The sequence below is a fragment of the Brachyhypopomus gauderio genome, chromosome 10, assembly GCF_052324685.1.
Source record: "Brachyhypopomus gauderio isolate BG-103 chromosome 10, BGAUD_0.2, whole genome shotgun sequence".
NCBI lineage: Eukaryota > Metazoa > Chordata > Actinopteri > Gymnotiformes > Hypopomidae > Brachyhypopomus > Brachyhypopomus gauderio.
In genome coordinates, this window is record NC_135220.1 from 3,250,316 (window position 1) to 3,264,154 (window position 13,839).

General features: G+C 43.9%; 1 protein-coding gene across 2 annotated transcripts in view; it reads right to left on the reverse strand.

Annotated features, from left to right (window-relative positions):
• Positions 1-13,839, reverse strand: part of pacsin1a (protein kinase C and casein kinase substrate in neurons 1a) — a 47,572-nt gene that overhangs the window by 6,679 nt on the left and 27,054 nt on the right. For both annotated transcript variants that reach the window (XM_077018754.1, XM_077018755.1), the window contains exons 2-6: positions 10,062-10,188; positions 5,699-5,855; positions 5,198-5,433; positions 2,409-2,564; positions 680-855 (exon numbers count right to left, since the gene is read on the reverse strand). In XM_077018754.1, the coding sequence (XP_076874869.1) occupies positions 680-855; positions 2,409-2,564; positions 5,198-5,433; positions 5,699-5,855; positions 10,062-10,121 (785 nt within the window). In that variant the 5' untranslated portion in view covers positions 10,122-10,188. The remainder of the gene's footprint in view (positions 1-679; positions 856-2,408; positions 2,565-5,197; positions 5,434-5,698; positions 5,856-10,061; positions 10,189-13,839) is intronic.

Consider the following 13,839-nt stretch of genomic DNA (forward strand, 5'->3'; position numbering starts at 1 on the left):
GCAATTGCTCGCACACCTGTGCCCACCTGTGCCCAGCTGTGTCCACCTGTGCCCGGTGAACCGTTACAGCCACTGCACGATGGACACTTGACTGACTCGTGCAGAGACAGCTTTATATTACGACTGTTTGCACTAGAATTCTTTTCCAGATGATTTGAGATCTGCTGATACACCCTGCACTTAAAAAAAAAGATAATTATGATGCATCTTGACACTTAAAAAAGAGTTAAGACTCATCACACTTAAAAGAGAGTTAAGACTCATCACACTTAAAAGAGTTAAGACTCTTCACGGCTTCCTGTTTCAATCCATGTAAATAGCATCACTGTACGTAGTTCTTCTCTGCTCAACCAGCTCTCCCAACCTAAGTGTGATGTCAGAGTGTCTCTGTTTCCTTTGAGGTTCCCGCATGTGAGACTGACTTTGGAGGTCACTGAGGTTCATGTAAGACAGATCATTGAAGAAACTGACCTTTGAGTTTTCATTGCACATATGCAGGATTGACCACTGAGGTCTATGTCCATGTATGTAAAAATGTCCTTTGAGGTTACTGTCTACGCATGTGATCGATCTTTGTGAGTTCTGTCCACACAAGACATACAAGACTGACTTTTGAGGTTTCTGTCCACGTGTGTGATACCAAACTTTTGAGGTTTCTGTCCCTGTGTGCGAGACCGACCTTTGGTTCTCCGTGAGGTTGAGATGCCGTTTGATGTCCAGCAGAACTTCTTTGAGGAAGGTCAACCGCTTCACCTCGTGCTGCTGGCACTGGTCGAACACCTGCTCCATACTCTCCGTGTACTGTGGCTGACACTTGCTCAGTTCCTCCAGGGACTTCTCATACTTCTCCTTGGCCTGCCACAAACACACAATACACCTGTACATCAACCCAGTCTTAAGTATATTGAAATATCTGATGCTTCGTTCAAATTCGGTTTCACTATTTCTGCTGGCTTTGTGCAATACATCTTCCAAGCGTTTTTTCAGTGCTTATTAAAAGAACGAATGTCTGTCTGCTCAGCCATGTGCAGGATGTAATAGGCCTTTAATAATTCAGCGGAGGAACCCTGATCTTTTCATTACAAGGTCGAATCTATAAACACTTTACACAATACAATTTTCTTGCCATCAGAAAGACTAATGGTCAGCAGAGATAAGTCTGTCGCATCTATGGGGTCACACACGGCCTTCGTAAATGCTAGTAATGACCAGAGGGTCAGCCGTCCTGCAAACAATCAGAAGCAACATGGTTTGTTTATTTAAACAGCCCATGCGCAAAAAAAAAAGTCAATGAAAAGCTAATGGCCCTCGGCAAGGATAATGTCACATTAATGACAGCATGGCTGTGAGCCTTGATTTGCTTTAAAAAGGCTGTTTGAAAATTCATACATGACTTTAAATTGACAGTGGTTATAAACAGTAATACTACACACTGGCACATAAGAAGGTTAGGGTTAGGGTAAGAAGGTTTATCAGATAATGAACTGCATTACAGGCAAGCATTTTAGCTCTGTCTTATCGGTCTTAGCAGAAAGAGGTCACATGCTTTATATATTTCACTTCCTCAGATTGTCCCAAATAAAAAAATGTATGTATTTATTTATTTATTGTTTACCAGTAGTTCAAAATGGAATTAACATGACTGTCAAATCTCTTTGCCTTAAAAAATGTTATCTAGTCTCTGCCTGTCGACTCTCTGAATGCCTATATGCCTATCCACTCAGTGGGATTACCTCCCACTCACTGCTTCATGTCGATCCTCAATCTCCCACTCACTGCTTCATGTCCTACCTCAACCTCCCACTCACTGCTTCATGTCATACCTCAACCTCCCACTCACTGCTTCATGTCGTACCTCAACCTCCCACTCACTGCTTCATGTCGTACCTCAATCTCCCACTCACTGCTTCATGTTGTACCTCAACCTCCCACTCACTGCTTCATGTCCTACCTCAACCTCCCACTCACTGCTTCATGTCGTACCTCAACCTCCCACTCACTGCTTCATGTCCTACCTCAACCTCCCACTCACTGCTTCATGTCGTACCTCAACCTCCCACTCACTGCTTCATGTCCTACCTCAACCTCCCACTCACTGCTTCATGTCGTACCTCAACCTCCCACTCACTGCTTCATGTCCTACCTCAATCTCCCACTCACTGCTTCATGTCCTACCTCAACCTCCCACTCACTGCTTCATGTCCTACCTCAACCTCTCACTCACTGCTTCATGTCGTACCTCAATCTCCCACTCACTGCTTCATGTCCTACCTCAATCTCCCACTCACTGCTTCATGTCCTACCTCAACCTCCCACTCACTGCTTCATGTCGTACCTCAACCTCCCACACACTACCTCAATCTTTGCCTCAACTTCTCACTCAGTTCCTTGTGTTTGGCCTCTCGCACCTTCTGCACATCCTGCTTGCACTTCTCTGTCTTCTCGTGGAGCTTCTTCTGCTGGTCCTGCGTGACAGATGCTTCCGCTTTGCTGTTGGCCTCACGCGCCGCTGCCAGCTTCTCTTCCTTGCAGGCCATGTGGTATGTCTTCTTAGCAGTCTCCATCTGCATATGAACACACGCACACACACACGCACGCGCACACACACACACACACACACACACACACAGTCACATAATATTCCCAACCAAACATTTATACATTGATATCAAGCTTTAACCATCCAAGATCAGCCAAGCATGCTGGACTTGGATTTAATTAGATAAGAAACCAGACAAAATCTTATCTTGGAAGTCTCACTAATGAATCTCACTCTATATCATAGCTGTCTTTAAAACAGACCATGTAATGTTAACTATGCTGACATTCTCAGCATCTCCTAAACCACGTGCCACACAGTAACAAATGTGAGGAAATGAAGGCCCCAAAACATTTCATTAGTAGTGCGGATGTCTGTAATAACGGCACGCGCTGGACCTCCCATAGACACATAATCAAGTCCTCAAACTCTGCACTTTATCATGTGACGATGGCCTCCTCATTACTGTTCACTGAATAAATCTGGGGAATTGGAAAATCTGCTCTGCGAAAACAAACCCAGGTCAAAGGTCACCGGCTTCAGCAAAGTCAGATGTGTATCAGCAAAGCATTATTCACTCAGCACCAACTTCAACAGAACCATTACCTACACCACCACCCCTCCCTCCATCCCAGCCCACACACACACACACACACACACACGCAAACACACATACATGCACTCGCACCATCATAAACACACACACGTGCACACACACACACACAACACACACACACATACATTCCCACGCTCTTGCACAAAAATAAACACACACACATACATAAAACACATATGCACGCACGCACACACACACACACACACACACACACACACACAGACAAGTCTGTACTGCTGTTCTACTGATTTAGAAATGTGGGTCAATTTAAGAGGACACTGACAAAGGTAAAACCTAGTTCAGGGTGGCATAGATATATTTGAAACATTCAAGAATGCATTTAAGAAATACAATGTATCTCTTCCAATAACTGATGGAAGCAGACACCTGCAGAAACCACCACGTTATGTAACATTTACAGTCTGTTACCCAACACCAAACAACCCTGATCAGGTTCACTGTAAACCGTTACTCATAATGGGTTTGTAATACTTAGTTCCAAATGAAGCATGCATGCTTGAGTTTTTCACCGGTGCTAAATTGCATTGACCAAGCCATCAATACATGTGTTTTGCAAAACAGTGAAGTTTCTCATTGTTTGCACATCAGTCTCCATTCCTAATAGACTTGCAAACCATCACAGTAATCATTTGGTAACAAACCACATGAACAAAACCGCATAAAACTGTGAAACCACAATACAATGGCAGAAGCTGCTAATTACTAATCACACAACACTTCCATGAACCGGGCCTGACTTGCAGTTGCTTAACCACTGCCAATAAATCTAACTTTAAAACAATCATCTACTAGTCAACTGCCAACATTATACATATAGTCATATGGGACATCAATGTTCCACTCCATCACACGTCTCCAGTGAGGGACTGGGTTAGAGAACATCCATGCATGTCTATTGAATTTCTATCTCCATATTCCCCATTCCTTAACCCTACCGAGGAATTATTTTCTGCTTAGAGATAGAAAGCAATCGTGGTCCCTTTGACCAAGTTTCACTTTTACTGTAATCTCAATGACTGAGACGTAGCACAATCACAGCATCAAACTGCCAGATCTGGCTCAGGTATGCATGGAGATTTTCCCCATATTTCACTGCCAAGGAAAATATTATTTGCAATGTTGATGGCACACATGGCCCGATATCAGGATGAGGGCCAACCTTTGTCTTCTTTTATATTTTATTGGCGCATTTGTGTGTGTATACTGATGATTTTCTGTAACTGTAATTATACTTGACGTGGTGGACTGCAAGAGGTGTTCTTTAGCACAGTAGTAATATATTCATTACCTATTCGACCTGACCACAAGTTGTGACATCTCTGAGACATGTAGATAGTGTTTTGCCTGTGAATGGTTCATGAATGCCTCTTCGGAATGAATTTGCGGCTTGTGTTTACTGTTTTGACTGAATTAAAGGTTTTTGCAAAGAGGACGAGTTTTGTAAGATGTGTTAGTGCTTTGCCGGCATTGTTGGCTGGTCAGAGATTGTGGTTATTGTTTGGACCAATTTGGTTATATTTGTCATGATTGGCCCCTCCCCCCTACCTGTCAATCATGCCTTTTCATTTTCCATGTGCTTTTAGTTTTTGTTGTTTCCACGCCCCATCATTTAGTTCTCTGCCCCTCGTTACTGTGTTCACCTGTTTCTAGTTTAGTTTTTGATATCCTGTGTGTACATACAATATACCTTGTATTTTCAGTTGCCTGTAGCTGGTCATGGTTATTCTAGCCTGTGTACTTTTCCATAGTTTCCATCTAGCCAGTTGTTTTGTGTGTAGCCTTCATTGTTGTGCAGCCTGTCTTGTGCTTTTACTAGTTTATGATATCTCTTCACATTGGCTGTATGTCTATTTCAGATTGTGCTTGTTCTACAACCCTGGACCATTTAAACGAGTCTGAGTATGGATTAATAAATCTTACTCTTCTCAGCATTTGCGCCTGCCTCACTATTGCTCCATGTTACACTTTTATAATCCCAACGTAGTATCACTGACAGCACTCATTTGTGTTTTCATCCATACCTCTTTGAGCTTTTTGGCCCATGGCTTCTGGGCTTTCTTGAAGCCCTCATCTGCCTCTTTGGCCTCCTTAAAGCCACCCATCATCTGCTTGTGGTAGGCGTCCTTCTGCCAGTTCTTCACCTTCTCCACATCCTCGTTCAGGAGGCCGTTCTTAACCTCCTGATGGAGCTCGCTCACCTTGTCTGCTTCAGTCATCACAGCGAGCCATGCCCGCTCCACAGAACCATACTGAGGGCCTGAATGTCACACACACACACACACGCACGCACGCACGCACGCACGCACGCACGCACGCACGCACGCGCACACACACACACACACACACACACACACACACACACACACACACACACACACACACACACACACGCACACCCACACCCCAACACATGAAGATGTATCACATTATCCAGCATCAAATTTCAAAATGTGACATGTTTTCAGGTTAGTCTAATGACGATGTTCTGTTTGGACTACTTTAAATCAGATGGATGTGCTAACCTTTCTCGATTAGCTGTCTCCATCTCTTAGACCACTCCGTCAGCTGTTGGCTGTATGCCTTTTCAATCTTGGCACGTTCCTGAAGACAGTTCATGAGATCATTGAAGAGTCGATGACCGTCGTCGATCCTCTTGACTGCACGCTTGTAATTCCCCACCTGCACAGAATGGGAAACATGCACTCTCAGGGAGGCCGCCCCACTTCACCATATCAATCAACGTGACTCCGGGCCGCTTGTCTATTCTGGACTCTCATCATTCATAATAACTCCCTGTCAGATCAATTTAGGTGAGTGAGACAGGCCAAAGATGGTAAAGAAAACTCAATTCCACAGGACACACTGCACATGCTAGCAACAAAAGCATCTGCCAGCATTCGGGCTCAGGGCTCCTGTCCTCTAGCTGAGCCGCCGTGTCTGCAGGGAGGGCCTTTATGAACCAGGTGCTCCCTCTGATTAGGTTATTCAAGAAAATACTCAGCTATTCCGTCCTGGATCAATAAAGGTTGACAGTAGGTAGTAGTAATCGTAGTCACCTTCATCGATTCAGGCCCTCACGAACACGATGGTGGACACCAGTTGTGAAGGAGACTGTGAATAAGAGTTTGCGATATCAGAGATATCAGGCCTCCACTGAGAGATATCAAGCTTTCATTGAGAGATATCAGGCTTCCACTGAGAGATATCAGGCTTTCATTGAGAGATATCAGGCTTCCACTGAGAGATTTCAGGCTTTCATAGAGAGATATCAGGCTTTCATTGAGAGATATCAGGCTTCCATCGAGAGATTTCCGGCTTCCTTTGAGAGATATCAGGCTGTCATTGAGAGATATCAGGCTACCACTGAGAGATATCTGGCTTCCATTTAGAGATATTAGACTTCCATTGAGAGGTAGGTGAAGGTTATGGAGTCAAATTTGGTTCTTTAATGGTGACAAAAAAAATAATAATATCGCAAATATAAGATTAGCATTTTGCATTTTACGTTCCTAATTTGTTTCTGCAATACTTTCCCTCTTTTGCGTTTCTTTCTTTTCTTTGCGTTTCACATTTTATGTTGCTGCTTTTTTTTGCAATACTTTCTCCCTTTTGCGTTTCTTTCTTTTGTTTGCGCATCACTGCTTTTCTTTGCGTCTCGCATTTTACGTTCATAATTATTTTTTGCGCTTCTCTCTTTTCTTTGCTCCGGTTTTACCCTCTGTGTGGGGGCGGGGAAAGAGGCGTGGCCAAGAGCGAAAGGCGTGCTGTGAACGTTCAGCGTCATCAGTTGAACCGTCACACAGCGCGGCAGTTTGGTTACTGGTATCATGGCAGACGGTCGCCCAGCTGGACCACAGGTATATGCGTGCAGACATAGACATCAGGTGCTAAAGCACCACCAACTCTGCCCTTTATCAACGAAAGTGCCCTTTTGAAACTTCGTTTAAAAAATATATATAATTATTATTATTAACATTTTACTGAGGTCGGTTTGAAATGATCTTTCGATCTGAGCGAATAAAAACAATGCCCTGAAATGCGCCACCACCTCGCACACACCCGACCTCTCTCTTCCTTTAACACCAGATGCCTGCAGCAGCAGTTCAGTTCAGCGAGTGGAAGGAAGCTGAACTGACGCTGAACGTTCACAGCACGCCTTTCGCTCTTGGCCACGCCTCTTTCCCCGCCCCCACACAGAGGGTAAAACCGGAGCAAAGAAAAGCGAGAAGCGCAAAAAAAAATTATGAACGTAAAATGCGAGACGCAAAGAAAAGCAGTGATGCGCAAACAAAAGAAAGAAACGCAAAAGGGAGAAAGTATTGCAAAAAAAAAAGCAGCAACATAAAATGTGAAACGCAAAGAAAAGAAAGAAACACAAAAGAGGGAAAGTATTGCAGAAACAAATTAGGAACGTAAAATGCAAAATGCTAATCTTATATTTGCAATATTTTTTTTTCATCACCATTAAAGACCCTAATTTGACTCCATAGAAGGTCAGAGGGACTGGGGCTATGGCAGTTGCTGAGGTAAAGGTGTTGGGATGAGTTTTGTAATGACATGGAAAATCCATCGATAACACATTGAGTTGGGTTGCCCAAAAGATGTTTGGAGGAACTGATACTTCAGTAGGGGAAGACATGATATCACTGAAGCTACTCTGAGCAGGAATGCAAAAGTTCTAACCTCTACTGAGAAGACTGGGTAGTGGAGGAAGGAACACCCAGGAACTCTTCAGCCTAGTAGACAGGCCCTTATATCAGGATTCAGTGTCTGAAACTCATGGCTATTCAAATCCCATTTCTGTGGATCAAGTCACATGGTAAATAAGAAGCTGCACAGTTACATGGCAGCAGGTGTAGATGTTTTATTCCAGGTGCAACCAATACGACTGAACACTTCCACGATTACTGTGCTTTGTGAATAGTAACTGGGGAGAAAATGACATATCACAATCAATAGCTTCAAAGCATGGTGCATGGTGCCTAATCCAAGAACCTTAGCTGTGTCAGTGGTGTAGTTTTCTTATACTCCTGTTTGTGGTGTCCACGAACAGGATATCAAGGTGCAGGGGAGGCTGGAGTGGGGTCTGCTACTGAGGGCTAGTGGTCACACCTGTGTGTCTGTACACATGATGTTGTCCTCTTAGCCTTTGTGGACTTCAACATGCATTCGAGTGCTTCGCAAACAAATCTGAAGAGTCAGGAAAGAAACGACTGGCATGTCTGAGGTCACAATATATTCTCTTCAGCGGAGAAGAGAAAACATGCCCTTTGTGGAGGACTTTAGGTATCTCGTGGATTTGTTCACGATGGTCTCACGAATGCTGCATGAGAAAGAGTCTGAGAAGCAGGCCGAGAACCCACTGTAGGGACTATATCTCACCGCTGGCTTGTAGTACTTGCGTCAAATTATCTAAATGAAAATGAACAATTTACTAAATAATATGGAGCATTAAAACAGATGACTGGGGGTTGACTCTGAGGTATTTGGTACACAACACAGTACCTCTAAACAATTCAAACTGTCTGAGACAAACAAACATGTCCATCTCCTTTCATAAAACACATCTCACGGTTCTTTCACTGTCTATATATGCAAACTAGGCTAGATCGATGCTACTCTCGAAGCAGCCCCCACACAGCTACACGAAGGGTTAGTTAATTAGCTGTTGAGTTCAGTCAGTCACATGAGATGTTCACAGCAGGCATGCACAAGGACCAGAAACTGGGAGACACGCATCAAGGCCGACCTTCAGCTGAGGTGGAGTGAGTCACGGCGGGCCAGAGCGGGCCTGATCGGGCCTGCGTGGCTCATTCATCATCTGCAGGACCTGCAGAGCACATAGCTGCAGGCGGAAACTGGCCTAGTCTCTCAGTACTTTTTCAAATGGATTGCAATTAAGGGGCACTTCTGGGAACCTTGTGCGATTATCATTGGCACAGTATTTGTCTCAAATGATCTCAAATTTCTTCTTTTATGCAGCAATGGACTAAATTCTAAGGACAACATCATTTAAAATGTAATCATGTTAATTACAAATTTAACCCGACTATCAGGGTGGAGCATGGGGGAGGGTGTTACCTGCTACTAAAACCAACACGTTTTAAACTCCTACGGAACCATTATCTTCATGTTTTGCATACAGTCCAGGAAGCAATGATGGCTGATCATGACTGATCCTCCCGTACTGGACACACAAAGTGATACAGAGGTTTTTAATCACCAGCCACTGTAGCATTGTGAGTTTAGCAGACACATCTGGAACCAGGTTGCCAGACCACAGTTCTAAGGATCTGAGGTGAGCGTCGGCCCTTCCTTAATTCAGATGGCTTTGAAGAAGCTGCAGAGGAAGCCCCAGGGATTTGTGGGTGCAGGGCATGATGCACGTGGCCAAGCTCAGATTTCAGTCACGACTGTTTCATGTTCCTGCCTTGCCCAGTCTGGCCCACAAATGCAGGGGCTAAATACTATCGTAGCTGGTGTATCCAGTATTTAAACAAGCCCTTCATAGGAAGTACAGTTTTTGGGGAGTTTCTTTGTTGTAATGGGATGAGATCTCACTCAATTTGAAATGCAAAACCTGACATGACACAGGCCCAGTTCTAAGAGAGGACAGCCTTCAGGATTCTGTATAGAAAGAGATCCTTGAGGGGCCACAGCAGGTGGCAAAAGCCCATTAGAAGCCAGTTCTGTTTAAATAGGCACCATTGTTGGATTTCTGGAAGATTTCACTATGAGGCACACAACATCGCTTTGTGTGTTAACTCTAGTCTGACCCACAAGTTGGCGAACACACAACACAGCTATTGACGAGGCGCTGAATGAAGGCCCGTCGGCGCGGGAACACGTTTGCTTGTTTTCTGTGACAGTTATTTTTGGCCATACCTCCCAAAAGCTGTCCATGGCGTCGTCGGCAGCGAAGGATTCATCGTAAGAGCCGGACATTTCTGCGGACGGAGCAAAGCTGGCTGTGGCGGGAACAGGTCTGCAGCGGCGCTGACTTCCTTAAGCACTGAGAAAGAAAAGAGAGAGAAGAGAGAGAGAAGAGAGAGAGAAGAGAGGCGTGAGATCAAGAAAACCCGAGTCACATGGGGATATTACTCTGGGGACTCTGGAGATCATATGTATGAATGAGTGCATATATATATATATATATATATATCAGTGGGGAACCGTCAGGGCCCTCTCAGAGGGCCTAAAATATTCTTAAAACATAAATATAAAATAATATAATTTATCCAATTTTATTTTATCTACTTACAGTTTGACAATCGACATCTAAACAATTACAAAAATATAAGCAAATAAAATATTCACTCGTGTCTATTCAATCTGTGTTGGAAGGTGAGGGGTTAAGTTAAGTGGAAGCCTGTGAGCCTGTGTCTCCTTCTATCAGGACTGTGATGCCCGCTGTTCGTTTACAGAGGGCCTGGCAGTTATAACTTTAGCGGGCCCAGGTATTATGGTCACGGTTCGCTCTTGATATATATATATATATATATATATATATATATATATATATATATATATATATATGAGGTTGGATTAGTGTGAGGTAGGAGTAACGTGAAACACTGTATTTTTGGCACATTAATTATGTAACTGATGATGTAACTGAAATTCGATTTGCTCAGTTGATCTAATTGGAAAATAACTGACCAGACACACAAATTGCCTTCATTGTATTAAGTTGTGCAAACTGTACTACTGTAATATGTACACAATATGCTAATTAAGTTGGCTGACTGATCTGTCTTCATGCCATTCAGACTGCACTTATGGTAAAGGTATGGGTGAAAGTCCTATGGAAGCGTGCGATTCTCAACACCAGCCAACTCTTACCTCCACATATGGCCCCTTGCCCTGTGAAGGGATGGCATGACACATACTACAGCTTGAAACAGGTTGTATAAACATGAACTCGTGGCATGGTTGTACACCCTGACAATGCCACCTGCTTACAGACATTCTGCATGGGTATGGTACTTTCTCTATGATAACGACATGCACTCACATAGAATGGCAGACCACAGTGAATAGACACACAACCAAACACACACACACACCCACACACACAACCACAACCACACCCCAGAGCCAGAAGAGAAGCTCTCACTTGGCCCTTCAAGATCTTTCCTGTGATGACACCTATGTGTCTGCCACAGCTGTGTGTCTCTAAATGTCAATGTGTGTCAACACTCTCTCTGTGTACACACACAGACATGGACTGTTTATGCACACTGCTGTTCTAAGAGCCCAGTGGAGAATATTGCAGTGCTATTGCTGTACATTTCCTGATGCACTGGTCCTCAGTCTGGCCCTCGGGGGCCCTCAGCCATTTCACATTCTCAGTGTTTCACCTGCCAGTAAATTTCAAGTATCAAAATATCCTGTCACAACAGCAAAGGAGGGTGATTTTTTTTTTACAGTCATTCCAGCCATTTGTGGTTAAAGTGTCGAATTATGCATCGAAGTGAGTGCTCACTCATACAGTCCTATAACCAAGAACCAACATTCTGTCACCTGCTTCACATTCAGGCTTTGAGTAAGACCACCGGGGTGTTGTGCTCTGATAGCTGGTCAATCTTTAAACCATTAAGAAAACAGCAGCAGTGGGCGGTCGTCTTTCCCTCGATATCGAGCCCTAAAGGAATGTAATTAGTTTCAGCATTATGATTGATGTAGCTCTTCATGCGGCCTGCGTTAGTGGCCTCTGTTATGAAAGGGAAACGTCGATGAGATCTCAGCCTCGAGAAAACTGTGCCCAAGACAACAGGGGCAGATCAAGATACCATTGGCTTTCCTGCGATTATTCAGGATAACCCCACGCTTCACGGTTCAGCACTCGGTCAAAAACTGTCAAACACCAACTGTAAACCCACACAAAAAGGTGTCAAGGCTGTGAACAGACTGTTCCTCCAGGCATCTACATCTCATTTGACTAAAACCAGGAAGAGCACCGAGGACATGACTTATTGGCTATCAGCCAAAAATCACACGACACACAAAAAAAAATCAACCAATCAATCAAGCAGTGAAAGGAGGGGCATTGATGAGGGGGATTAAGGTGCTGCAGATGTCACTGTGATGTGTGTGGCGGGTTTGGGCCATGACCTCACTGGTCTGGGGGAATGGAGTGGGTGTGAAACATGGGGAACGGGCCACGTGGGTCTGCTTCATGGGCCATAGTGAGGCCAGTGTCTGCCTCTTGCTCACCTCGAAGTAATGACAGCAGGAGACGAGCTTATATCTGCTGTTCAGCTAAAAGGCAGTATATATTTTTTAAAAAAGCTTTGCACAAAATACAGTTAGTAGAATCGTACTGTCAACCCCATATGGTGTGATGTGCACATAGCGTGATCTGCACATAATGTGATCTGCACATGGTGTGATTTGCACATAGTCATAGTGTGATCTGCACATGGTGTGATTTGCGTATAGCGTGATCTGCACATAATGTGATCTGCACATGGTGTGATTTGCACATAGTCATAGTGTGGTCTGCACATGTTGTGATCTGCACATGTTGTGATCTGCACATGGTGTGATTTGTGAAATGGTTTCTTGTGTATTGGCGGGTTCTCATAAAAATGCATGGACACACTTCTGTGTTGGAACTACAAACCAAATTAATCCAGCTACCCAAACACATATTACACTGCTAAGCTGAGACATCACATTGGCATTGGTCTAATAAAAACGTCTTACTGCTTTGGGTGTCTGGTCAGACTGAGTGGTGTTTAGCATGCTGCTATAGAGCAACTCTAGATCACTCCAAAAATAAGGAAGAGCAGAATCAGTAAAAACTGTGATGGCACCATAAGCACTTAGGGAGTGTTGCATGCTTACACATGACCTTTATAAAGGGGAATTACGCCCCAGTCTGCAAGCTAACAGGGTGCTATGTGGAATTATGCACCAGGGATAAACTGACCCCTAAGGTGATGCACCCAATTCACTCTAAGCCCCTTTGATATCAGGACAGTAGGTCATGATACATACACACACACACACACACACACACACACACACACACACACACACACACACACACACACACACACACACACGTGTTTACATGTATAAATTCCCTTCCTATAGATGTGCTACTGTGTCTGCTAATGTACTCCTGTAAACTCCTTATTCAAGTACTGGATGAATTTCATTACATGATTTTAGTCGCAAACATGTAGAATGTCATTTTCAGCAAATATTAATAGCAAGATCTGTATTTAGTGTTTATAGAGGCCGATAATCAGGAAGTATCTGTGATCAGAATTATGAACTGAACTACTGCAGAGACAAATATCTTGCAGTCTTTCTCTCTCTCTTTCTCTCTCTCTCTCTCTCTCATTTTGTTTGCTTGGCCATGTGTAATGAAATAAATGTTTTCAAGATTAGGCGTATTTCCCACGGATAGCCACTAGGGTCAGTTCAGGAGAGCAATGCTTGTAGCTTTTACTGTAAAAGCAAGACAGGTGACAAGACAGGTGACATGACAGGTGTCTAATGAAACTGGAGCCTCACTTTACAGGATTTGTTATTGTCATACATCTACGCCATAAGACCATGAAGCTTACAGTGGTCCACACCATGAAGCTTACAGTGGTCCACACAGTGAAGCTTACAGTGGTGCGCACCGTGAAGCTTACAGTGGACCACA